Source organism: Rhinolophus sinicus, chromosome 9 (assembly GCF_057876585.1).
Source record: "Rhinolophus sinicus isolate RSI-liver-muscle chromosome 9, RSI-T2T, whole genome shotgun sequence".
Lineage (NCBI taxonomy): Eukaryota > Metazoa > Chordata > Mammalia > Chiroptera > Rhinolophidae > Rhinolophus > Rhinolophus sinicus.
Window position 1 is genome coordinate 18,756,721 of NC_142509.1, and position 11,812 is coordinate 18,768,532.

Genomic DNA, 11,812 nt, shown 5'->3' on the forward strand with positions numbered 1-11,812 from the left:
CAGCTGAAGTCGTTGTCTTCAATCTAGCTGTGGAGGGCGCAGCTCACTAGTGCATGTGGGAATCGAACTAGCAACCTTGTTGTCAAGAGCACACACTCTAACCAACTGAGCTAACCAGCAGCCCTCTTTATAACTTTTGACTCCCCCAAGATTTAACTATTAATAGCCTATTCTTGACTGGTAACACATATTTTGTAGGTTATATGCATTATCTACTGTATTCTTACAATAAAGTAAGCTAGAGAAAAGAAACTGCTATTAAGAAAATCAGACGGGGCCGGCCCGGTGGCTCAGGCGGTTAGAGCTCCGTGCTCCTAACTCTGAAGGCTGCCGGTTCGATTCCCACATGGGCCAGTGGGCTCTCAACCACAAGGTTGCCAGTTCAATTCCTCGACTCCCGCAAGGGATGGTGGGCTCTGCCCCCTGCAACTAAGATTGAACACGGCACCTTGAGCTGAGCTGCCTCCCGGATGGCTCAGTTGGTTGGAGCGCGGGCTCTCAACCACAAGGTTGCCAGTTCAATTCCTCGACTCCCGCAAGGGATGGTGGGCAGCGCCCCCTGCAACTAAAATTGAACACGGCACCTTGAGCTGAGCTGCCGCTGAGCTCCCGGATGGCTCAGTTGGTTGGAGCCTGTTCTCTCAACCACATGGTTGCCGGTTCGACTCCCGCAAGGGATGGTGGGCTGTGCCCCCTGCAACTAGCAACGGCAACTGGACCTGGAGCTGAGCTGCGCCCTCCACAACTAAGACTGAAAGAACAACAACTTGAAGCTGAACAGAACCCCCCACAACTAAGATTGAAAGGACAACAATTTGACCATTGTTCCCCAATAAAGTCCTGTTCCCCTTCCCCAATAAATAAAATCTTTAAAAAAAAAAAAAGAAAATCAGACGGATGAAAAAATATATTTACAGTACTGTACTATATTTATTGAAACTATAAGTTTACATTGTCTGTTTATAAGATGAAAGAAAAAGTCCATGTGTAAGTGAACCTGTACAGTTCAAACCCATGTTATTCAAGGGTTAACTGTACTCAACCAAAATGAGGGAGTAAACCGAAAAAGAGGAAGATGTGGGATGGGAGACCACAAGAACAAGATAAAGGGGCTCCCCAGGATGACAGTGATGGGAAATCCCAAGATGACAGCTGTGCAGCCAGCAGAGGGGGCAACCAATTCAGATAAAAAGCAGTCAGAAGGCTGTGGAACACATTCCTTCAAGGATGTGAAACCAACAGACTGCTTCATGTGCCTAAACCTTTTAAGGGGATTTAGGAAACTGGCAGAAATTTGGGAGTAGCATTTGTAGTAAGTATGCTGAATACAAAACAAACTCCAGGGAAAACAGAAAGCTGTTCATGGAAAGAAATCAAAGTTTACAAAACGGTTTGGCAGAGGATGGACAAGGGATAAACTAGGAAGGATCCATGTGTGTCAAGGGGGCAGAAAGAGGGAAAAGACTAACACGGTCTTCTTCCATAGTAAGAAATCAATAGATGATTCAAAATTGAAAAATTAGGAAGCAGCAACACAAAGGTACAGTCCAAAGGGACCAGCTAAGAGTTGAAAGGAGCTACCTCTGAGGAAAAGGATAGTCATTCTTTTTTTTTTTGATAACAGACTTTGTAGACCCATTTGACTCTAAATGATGAACATGTATGACTTTGATAAAAATAAAGATGAAATAAAGAAAAGCTACGTGGCCGCAGAGGTACATAACAGGGACACAGCTTTAGATAAGGAGGTGGGCTCTGAGCTGAGAGCTGAAGGTTGAGCAGGGTTCACTAGGCAAGAGGAGGGAACCGCTGATGCAATGGCCTGGGAGGAGGGAGATCTGGGAGTGACCGATCTGGGAGGTCAGGGCAGAGCCAAGCAGAGAGGAGGCTCCAGAGGTGGAGGAAGGAAAAGACTAAGCAGCGTAGAGTTATGTTTTGAAAAGATCTTTCCTAGAAGGTGTGGAGAGCCAGTTAGAAGGGGCCAGAGGAGAGGGCCCCAGGAGACCAGCTAGAGACGGTTACAGAAGTCAGGGTGAGAGATGATGGTGCCTGGGACAGGTAAGGAGGTGGGGAGGAAGGAGTGAAAGGATTCAGAATGATGTGGGGGGGAGGAACTGATAGGACCAGACGGCAGGCTGGGCGGCGCGTGTGTGAGGGAGGGAGCCTGGGGTTCCTCGGTTTCTGCTGTTGTTGACAAAGAAGCTTTGTATGGATGAGAAAAGAGATTTTTTTTTTAATTGGGTAGTAGACACTCTTGGCAACGTGACAATAACACACTCTTGTTTAAGGGTGGCAGAGAAAGCACCCCAAGAGAGACTTACTCCACGCTTCCTGGAAACAGATGATGTTGACTCCACACATTGCCGCCACCTCTACGATGGCCTCTATGCGTCTGTGAAGGGCAGAGACCTGGCAATTTAAAAGTCGAGGATTAGAACCCATTAGTTCTATTGGTTGAGACCAGTTTTAGAACGCATCCCAAACATGTGGAACAACCCCTCACCCCGCCAGCTGCTAGAAGATGAGCTGGGTGGGGAGGTTCTGATATTTCATACTGTCATCAGGTCCAAAATCTGCAACATAAGGGGTTACTGCAGAGGCTCTGGGGTCCCCCACACACAACACTACCTTTCTGAGCCTCAGTTTCCTTGCCCGGAGAATGGGAGAACACTGCCTACCTCATGGGATTGCTAAGAGGAATCAGGATGTGAGCTGCTTACTGCCAGAGAGGCCCACACCCAGTGGGCCCATGAACACCAGGACCATCCCCTGGGTGAGCTGTCCCTTTGCCCCAGGACAGTCCCCTTTCCACCATGCTGCATTCAAGGCTTTGGGGATGCCTGGTCCTGCCACTTGTTTTCCTATGCGTACCTTAGCGTGGAATGACTTACCTTTCCCAGCTATGCCCTTGGCCAGGAACGTGATTCCTTCCCCCACTCAGTCCTTCCTGGAAGTATTATCCACGTCATGTGTCACCCGCAGAGGGGAGACTCTCCTAGGAGTATTGAGGTACCTCTGTGCTCCCCAGCCTAAGTGTGCCCCTACAGTGGTGCTGTTCTCATTGTGCTGTCACGTTTCTCCACTGTCACTCCCATGACCCCCTGAGCTCCTTGGGGGCAAGGGGAACGTGTCCTCATCTTCTCTGTGTCCTCAGCACAACAGCTGGCTCCCAGGAGAAATTCAGAAGTGTTTGTTCAAAGAAAGAGCAGAGAAACCAGGTTGAAAACCCAGAAAGCACGCTCTTTTCAATGCTCTGTCTCTCCCCTGCAAGACTGCGCACACGAGGGCTCCACGGAGGTTTGCTGGGGGTGACAGCATGCAAAGCATGCTTCTAGGAGCTGTGGGGGTGAGAACAGCACCCCTGCCCGTGATGACCTGACAATCTGGGATGGTTGAGGAGACATTTCACAATTAACTAATCCAGAGACAAAAAGTGAACTGAGAACCAGAAATCTTTTAATCCAACAAAAGCAGAGGAAGGACCAATGTGAAAGACAATGCAGAATCCGACCTGGAATCCAACTGACCTTAGGTTTCTCGAGAATCCCTAAGAATTCTCAAGCACACTGTATCAGGAGGACACCTCTGTAGAGAAAGCTTAGAAAGTTTGAGCAGCTGGAGGAAAGCTGTGAAGAAGTGTATATAACAAACTGCCAGTGTCTGTGACAACATGTTTCTTTAGGGAAATACAAGATGCTGTCACGTTGATATTAGCTGTAAGGTCATAAGTGAATGCCTATCCTATTCCCGCAACCCTGCAGGCCCCATCAGCTGACAGACATCTGGGTACAGTGAGTCCCGTCTGTAGGAACAAGGCAAAGAAACACATGGACAAACGGACAGGTCCTGCCTGGTGTGTGCTGACAGGTGGCCTTTTGGCAGGAGACTGAGAGGCAGAGTTCCATGGAGAGAGCCGAGCCAGCCAAAAGGGCACCATCCCAATTGCAAATGGAACAATGGACCAATCGCAGGAGAGGAAGCAGAGGGGTAGGTGGAAAGAACAGTGAGGAGTGAGAGGAAGGCAGGCAAAGGGGGCGAGTCAGAAGAGAAAGAGCCAGAGCGGACACGGGCTGGAGGGAAGGGGGCGGCCAGCGCAGAAGTGTTTGGGCGCCCATTTGACCACTCAGTGTGCCTGCCGACCCAGAGAGAGTGGCCAGCTCACTGTGGATGTGTTCAAAACACAGAGCAGGCCACGGCCCACTGCCGAGTATGTATTTATGGTCTAATACATAAATATTATTATGTATATAATAATACACGTTATTATGATGATGTATTATTAATACATAAAGAGGCCACACCTGTTTCGCCACAGGGGCATCCACAGGAAGGGGGGTTCTGTTCTGAACAAGCCCAACACGCACGATCCGAGGGCGCCTCAGCTGCTCCTCTGCGGCCTCGAAGGCATATCCCTGCAGCTCAAAGTCCCCTTCGGAGGCGGATTCAAAAGCCCTGCTGGGCAGGTCGAGCTTCCTAAATGGGCAGGAAAGAAGAGGGGAGATGATTTGTATGAGGTGTGCTGCATTTAAAATTCCCCCAACCCCACAGTCACGCATCCAGCAGAGAAGAGGTGGTGCGTCCTGGCAGAAGGCAGACAGAGCAGTCCAGTGCCAGAGCACACGCGTGGAGAGGTGGAGCAGGGCCTGGCGGAGAGGGAGGGCCTGGCTGGCCGGGATGGACACCGCACCCCACACCGAGTGTGGACGTCACCTGATGGCTACCGGGAAGACTTCAGCAGGGCAGTGGCAGTGGTCAGGCCTGGCCAACGGAGGGAGCAGGGCGGGGTGTGGGTGGCAGGGCCACCCGTAAAGAATTGATGTTTTAGAGATGCTAAAGTCAGAGAGGGGATTAAAGTCTCAGCAGTCAACACAGAAGTGAGGGAATGGATTCCCCAAAATGTCTGTGGACTAGAATCAGAGGGCTCTGCCGAGCCTGGGGGGTACAGCAGGCTGGGATAAGATGGTCGGGCATTGAGAACCAGGCTCAGGAGACCACTGGCTGGAGAGGCCAGGACCGTAGTATTACCGAGCGCCTGTGGCCCTTCACCACCGAGGATTACAAGTCTCTGGTGGGGACCTGCTGCTGCTCCTGTCAGGGGAGAGGGGTGGGGGTGGGGGGTGGTGGCAGTTCCTTGCCCCGTGCTGGGTGGACATACAAGTGTCCAGACCAAAGGTCCAAGCTCTCATCCTGGTTTGTAGTTTATTAACAAAGGCAAGTGGATTACTTATAAAACCTCCCACTGAAGTGACCATTGGCCAAATGGTAAACACCGTCTGATGCCCGCTGCACGCCCGGTGCTGAGGTGAAACCCATAGGGCACGAGGCTTGGCCCCTGGCCAAGAAGGCCTTAGCATCTAGGGATGAGATGGTTATGAAATACCTAGAGAACACATCAAAAAATAACCTGACAACCATTATCTAATAATAATATTTCCCTCCCACTTTAAGTCACTTTCTTAAAGATGTTTCTTTCAAAATCACAGCCCTGTCAGCCCAAGCCCCCTGTCACCGCCCCCTGCCAGGCAGTTTCCATGTGATGGCCTTGACAGCTCTGAGTTGGGTTCCACCCCTGACAATCAGCCTGCTTTTCAACTCATCAGTGTTCCGTTTGCTTCAGCAGGTTAGAAATAACATCAGTGCCCACACCACGCCTCCCTTTGCCATGACTGCTTCAGAGACAGTCCTTCTGCCCCCACGTGGAGGGCCCCCCATCCTGGCAGACCTCAGCCCCAGGACAAGTGGTGGACAGGAGAAGAAGGGTGTGTCTGTTTCCCCTTAGGCCCATGGGCTGGGGAGCTGGACCACCCTTTGGGAGAGATCCTGGCAGCCCCATCCTTGGCCTGTGGTCTCACCCCAGGAAGGTAACAGGTGGATGAGGTCTTGTCTTAAATTTGCAAGCTCAGCTGTACCCACCACCTGGATGATGTCCCTCAGCCTCTGGTCATCTCTCCCCACCCACTGCCGACCGCTGTCTACTCTCCCCATCTTGCCACCACCATCAGCCTCATTATCCCACGATGCACAACCTTCCTGCCTCCTCACCATTTTTTCTGAGTGCTGCCTCCATCCCTCTACCCAGCTCCCCACAGACACTCTTTCTCCTAGACTCGAGGTGATACAGGCCAGGCCTGTCCACTTGCAGGGCTCTACCTCTCTTCAGCATCCCCAACTGTAAGGTTTCCCCATCCTGCTGTTATCCAGGGGATCCATCGCCAAGTCCTGGAGGACCCAATTAACCCTTGAGCCCCATTCCATAAACATGTGCTGTGCCCACCAAAGGCTTGGCTTGGGGATGTGTGGGGTACAGATCAGCCGTGGCCCAGGAGGGGCAGAGACCAGCAAATGAGCCACAACCTCACATAGCAGGTGGCAGATTCGTGCTGGCCATGACCCTCCCTTGGTCCCTCTCCTCCGACTAAGGCCTCATGGCCTCACCTCTAACTTCAAGGAGGAAAGCCCATCACTTCCTGTACTGGCCCCAACACACCCTCCCGGCCCTTCCCCTGGGCCCCCACCTCTCCACACAGGGTCAAGGCAGGACTCGCCTAAGGGAAACCAGCTCCTGCCTCCTCGGCAACCTCTCACTTCTAGAAAGTCATCTTTCCCCCTCTAATGGCTCTTTACCATCAGCGTTTTAAATAATTAAACTAGAGCTTTGTAACAAAAGAAACACATATTCATGGGGGGAAAAATCAAACAGTGGAAAAAGGTAGTGAGTTCACCTTTCCATCCCACCCCTTAGCCTCAGCCTTGAAATTCAGAGATGACCCCTCTTAACAATGTTTTACGTATCTTTCCAATATTTGTCTATACGTGTGTTACAAATACAATAGCATCAGTCTGTATAGTCTGCTCTCCCACTTGCCTTTTTCACTTAACAATACACATGGCTTGGACATCCCTGTCTGTCTCCTACAGGCCTACCATACTCACCACGACAGGTGATTGCGTCTCTCCCATTAAAAAATAGGAAAAAAAGGGGGGGGGGCAGAGTAGGCTCTATATAGGTTCCCCTTGTTACCTCACATGCTCTCTCCCCCTCCCCCACCCCTCCAGAGGAAGCTTCCCCACAATCCTTACCTGCCACACCCCCTGTTCCCGGCCACCACTTCCCACCTTGGGCTACCAGCCTTCTGGTCGCTACAGCCAGCAGACTCCCTGCTGTCTGCATCCTGCTAGACCTGCTGATGTCCCCCGACACTGTCCTTGTCTGGCTCAGGGTCCTTGATCTCCACCCTAGGGTCTCCCATCACCGCATCGTCACCTCTAGAGGCGCCAAAAGTCTCTGCTTCCTCTGACTCCTTTAACATCGGGTTCTCCAGAATCCCTCTCCTCCTCCACCTGGAATGACCCTCTCTAGGACAACCCCAACCCCCACCTCCTCTCTGAGGCCATCTCCTCATGGTCTCGGTGCTTGGTTGAACTGTGGCACACCCCAAAAGGCATGTCCACATCCTAGTATTCAAAACCTGTGAAGGGGACCTTATTTGGACAAAGGATCTTTGCATTGTAATTAAGGATCTCAAGATAAGACTCTCCTGGATTATCTGGCTGAGCCCTAAATCTAGTGACAAGTGTTCTTAAAAGAGATGCCCAGAGGATGTGAAGAGAGGCAGAGATTGGAGTGATGCTGCCACAGGCCAAGGAATGCCAGAAGCCACCAGAAGCTAGAAAAGGCAGGGAAGGATTCTCCCTCAGAGCCTCTGGAGGAGTGTGGTTCTGTGGCACCTTGATTTTGTACTTTTGGTCTTCAGAACTGTGAGAACAAGTTTCTTTTGATTTAAGCCACCAGTTTGTGATAATTTGTTACAGCAGTCCTAGGAAGCTAAACAATTCAATTCACCAGCCTTTTCCCAAGCTGCTCCTCATCAGACGAATCCATCAGCCACCTGAGGGTCCAAGCAGACGTATCCTTGCCTCCTCCCCCAGACCTGCTATCCACACTCAGTAACCTCCCTGAGACCTCTGGCACCATTCCTCCTCTCCACCCAGGCACTGTTTGCCTTAGGCCTCCTCATCTTTCACCTGCCCTTTTCAAATTCTTGGAAGGCTCCCACCACCATCAGGACAAGTCCCACTGCCTCAGCATGACATATAGAGCCCCAGGCCCCACCCCGGCTACTGCTACCTCCTCTCTAGCACTCTACACCCACAATCCCCGAATGGACATGTCCCCTGGGTCTGGGCCTTGGCTGGAGTACCTGATCCCTTTCTGTCTCCAAACCAACTCCTCCATCTCCTTCAGGATGCTTCTCAAGCATGGCACCTCTGGGAAGCCATTAAGACCTGCCCTAACTCTATACATGTAGACTCTCCAGCTCTCTCTGCAGCCTTCTCTCACAATGTAGGACAACCATTAAAAGAAAGCCCCTTGAGGCTGGAACCATGGCTTACTCATCCTTGTATCCCTAGTGTCTAAGACAAAAATAAATGCTCAATAAATGTGTGTTGAATGGATAAATGCTTCTTGGTTCTGGCTGTCTTAAAATTGAGAGTCGACGTTCTTTGGGGATTTCATCTGTCTGGCACAGGCAAAGGCCCATTTGGCTCATCACTTAGCAAACATTTACTAAGCATCATCTTTGCATTGGGCAGCATGTCACTGGGAGAGAAGGTGGTCTTATGTGGAGCACAGAGGAAGTCCAGAGAAGGGGCTGAGGAGTCAGGCTCCTCCAGGCCTTCACAGAGGAGGCCATGTCCGAGTCAGGCTGTGAGGCGTGAACAGGACTTTACGTGGGAGAAGAGTTTTTAAATGATTAATTTCCTGTTTTAGTTTGCAATCCCGTTCATAGCCAAATCCCACCCAATTGCAAAAACTGAGCAAGTACAAAGGTGGATGCCCTAGAGGTAAAGCTTGGATGGGTTCAGTGCTGAATGCAACAGACCAAGAAACAGAAATAGGAAAAAGAGAGGAAAAGGAGAGCCACTTACTTAGTTATTGAGAGCCAAGCCCCAGGAAGATGCCTGGCAGTCACTGGTCAACGGACTGTGGCTCCCATTTTACCACCCATTATAATCCCTCGCCACTCTGGAGCAACCCAAATGCGCATGGAAAGTCCTTGCAAGGCAGTCCTTACCCTGATTTCTAGAACGTGCCCCAGCCAATCACCTACTATGTAGGAAACATTTCTCTTTTCCTGCTTTGCACTCCCTGACACCCATGAGTTCTCTCCGTCTTTTTCCCAGGAGAACATGCCCATCTCACCCTTAAACCTATTCTCATCTCCAGAACTGTAGCCTGAGACACTCCTTGTTTTCAGATACCTTCTTGACACCTTTTTTTGGGAGCCTCAACTCTGAGAGGCTTCCTCTATGATGAGCCTTGACAGGTTCAGTGGAAAGTGGTATTCCAGCAAAAGCACACTGGAGGGGCCTTGAAGGTCATCCAGTCCCAATATTCCTCTTCGGGCATGAAGAACCCTTTCGGGCATGAAGAACCCTTTCTCACCAAGTTCTGTAACACTCCCACCCCCAAAGGCAGTTGTTCTACCTTTATCATCCACTAGCTGTGAAAACACCTTTGGATTTGAGGACTGACCTTCCTGCAGTAACTAACTACACAGCAGCTGGAGGCTGGAAACCACTGATCCAATCAACACCCTTAAGTTTCCAGGTGAGCTGACCAGGTCCTTGCCTCAAGATCACTGCCAAGGTCAGAGAGCCTGCCAATTGGCAAGGAAATGGAAGACTATTTAGTCAGGAGCTGCATGGGGTCAGAGTTTTGATTTCATTCAAAGAGCCATAGAAATTCCTTACAGACCTTTAAGCAAAGGAGCAACAGGATATGATTTACGTCTTCTGGTTACTTTGAGAAAAGTGGACTGAAGAGAAACCAGAGTGGAAGGGGGAGTGCCTTCCAGCTTTGTACACCCAGTGTCCAGCAGAGCACTGCCCTCAGAAAGCCTAGTGATGCACAGGACTGGCTGGGAGTGGGAAAACATTTGCACTGAGTGTGGTAACGAACTTCTATGTTTTGCCAAGTGGGAAAGGTTCCTTGGCCAATCAGCTTCTGCAGGCCTCTACCTCCAACGGTCCGCCAGAGGCCGGGTCACTACAGGAAACAGGGGCTGGGGCTGGACAACCCGTTGACCTGGGGGCTGGAGGGGGCTCTGGCTGGAGGCACTGACCTAGACAAGACACCCAGAGTACAGGCCTGGATCGGGGGAGGGTGCTGGTCGCTGGAAGCGGGCAAGAAGAATTAGGTGGCCACAAAGAAAGCCGCAGGGAGTAAAATACCCGTCCTTTCTCCTCCGGTTCCAGGCCACTGGGGGAGAAGTGGCTTGTAAAAGTTGGGCGACCCCTGAACGCCTCAGAACCACACTTCTTAGGTCTCTACTCAGCTACTTCAGGGCTTCATCATGGCCCCTCACGTCCTTCAGATCCTGAAGCACTGTCCCTGGACCCTCGGACCCATACTCACTGGCCCCCAGGTACCCCTATCCCCAGGCTCTGGGCGGCAGACCTGGTCTCCTTGCCATAGAGAATGCGTTTCACCTCCCGCAAGTCTGAGGGCGGCAGGTGCTTCTCCAAACACTGCTCCAGCGACTCCCATTCAGCTCCCGCCATTGTTGGTTGGAGACCGCAAGCGTCACTGTCCAGACCCAAACAACCCGCCCTTTACCCTCCAGAAGGAGGAGAAGGAAGAGGAGAGAGCCGGACCCGCGCACGCGCCCGCCCGCCCCTCTCCTCGCCCAGCCTCCTGCCCTCGGTGGGCGCCCACGAGGACACGCCCCCTCCTCGGCGCCCGCAGCGCGCGGATAATCGCGCTCCAGGGCTTCGCGGGTGGCCCCGCCCCGCCCCGCCCCGCCCCCCGCCCCCCGCACGCGCCGGGACACGCCTCCTCCGCCGGGACACGCCTCCTCCGCCGGGACACGCCTCCTCCGCCGGGACACGCCTCCTCCGCCGCGGGGCAGCTCCGAGCCCTGCAGCCTCAGCCGCTCGCGGCGGGTCGGGGCTGTGCCCTCCTGTCGTCTAAGTGCGAGTTCCCAGGCCCGTTCTCTGGCCTCCTCGTTCTCGCTCGCTTTCAGGTTCCACTTCTCACCTGGCCCGAAGTGTCGGGGCGGAACAGACAACCTGCCGAGGCGGAGAGGGAGGCTGCGGCAGGGCGGGCCTGAGGTCAGGGCTGGCCCGCCGCGCGCCGCTTCCGCCGTCTCGCACCCCGGCGGAGCAGTTCCCGCCACAAACCGTGGGCAGGGCCTCTTCCGCCGCGGCTTCGGTCAGGGTCCGCAGGGGGGGGGGGCAGCCAGCCGGCGGGCCCGCCGCACGGTTCTGCGGAGGAAGGTACGGGACGAGCTTCAGGGTCCCGAGGGCAGGAGGCTGCCCCTCCGTCTGCCAGTGCCCATTACTTCTGAGCGGTCATTACTCCCGAGGGGCCAGGCTCGGAGTCCTGGCCGCTGCCTCGCCGCGCCCCCACCCCAGGCTTCAGCGTTGGAGCCCTGGCCGCGCGGACGAAAGGTCAAGTGATCTAATGCGCTTTCGTGAATACTGCAGAATTCTGAGTCCCCACAGCGGCTCACCCTTTGGACCCTGGGGCCCTCTTTCAGCTCTGCCATCGGAAGTGGGTGTGCCCGCATGGGCACTTTCCTGGAAGGGGCGCGCTTGAGACTGTGGCTGAGATGATAGGGATGAGCCCCCTCTTGCAGTTCCCTTCCACCCGGAGGGTGCTACCCACTCAGGAGCCAAAGAAGGTCCTCTTTTCCGCCGGCTGAGAATTAGGACAGCAAGATCAGCCCAACTGTCGGCAGCATGGTGGAACAAGAAGCCCCAAGTCCTGGTTTAGCCCTTTACAAACCTTGCCACCCCAGGGAAGTTA

General features: G+C 53.0%; 1 protein-coding gene across 1 annotated transcript in view; it reads right to left on the reverse strand.

Annotated features, from left to right (window-relative positions):
* The window catches only part of UPB1 (beta-ureidopropionase 1), a 31,894-nt gene extending 21,218 nt beyond the window's left edge, over positions 1-10,676 (reverse strand). Inside the window, exons 1-3 of the mRNA XM_074321939.2 lie at positions 10,463-10,676; positions 4,302-4,473; positions 2,322-2,409 (exon numbers count right to left, since the gene is read on the reverse strand). Of these exons, the coding sequence (XP_074178040.1) occupies positions 2,322-2,409; positions 4,302-4,473; positions 10,463-10,566 (364 nt within the window). The 5' untranslated portion in view covers positions 10,567-10,676. The remainder of the gene's footprint in view (positions 1-2,321; positions 2,410-4,301; positions 4,474-10,462) is intronic.
* Between the last annotated feature and the right edge of the window lie 1,136 nt (positions 10,677-11,812).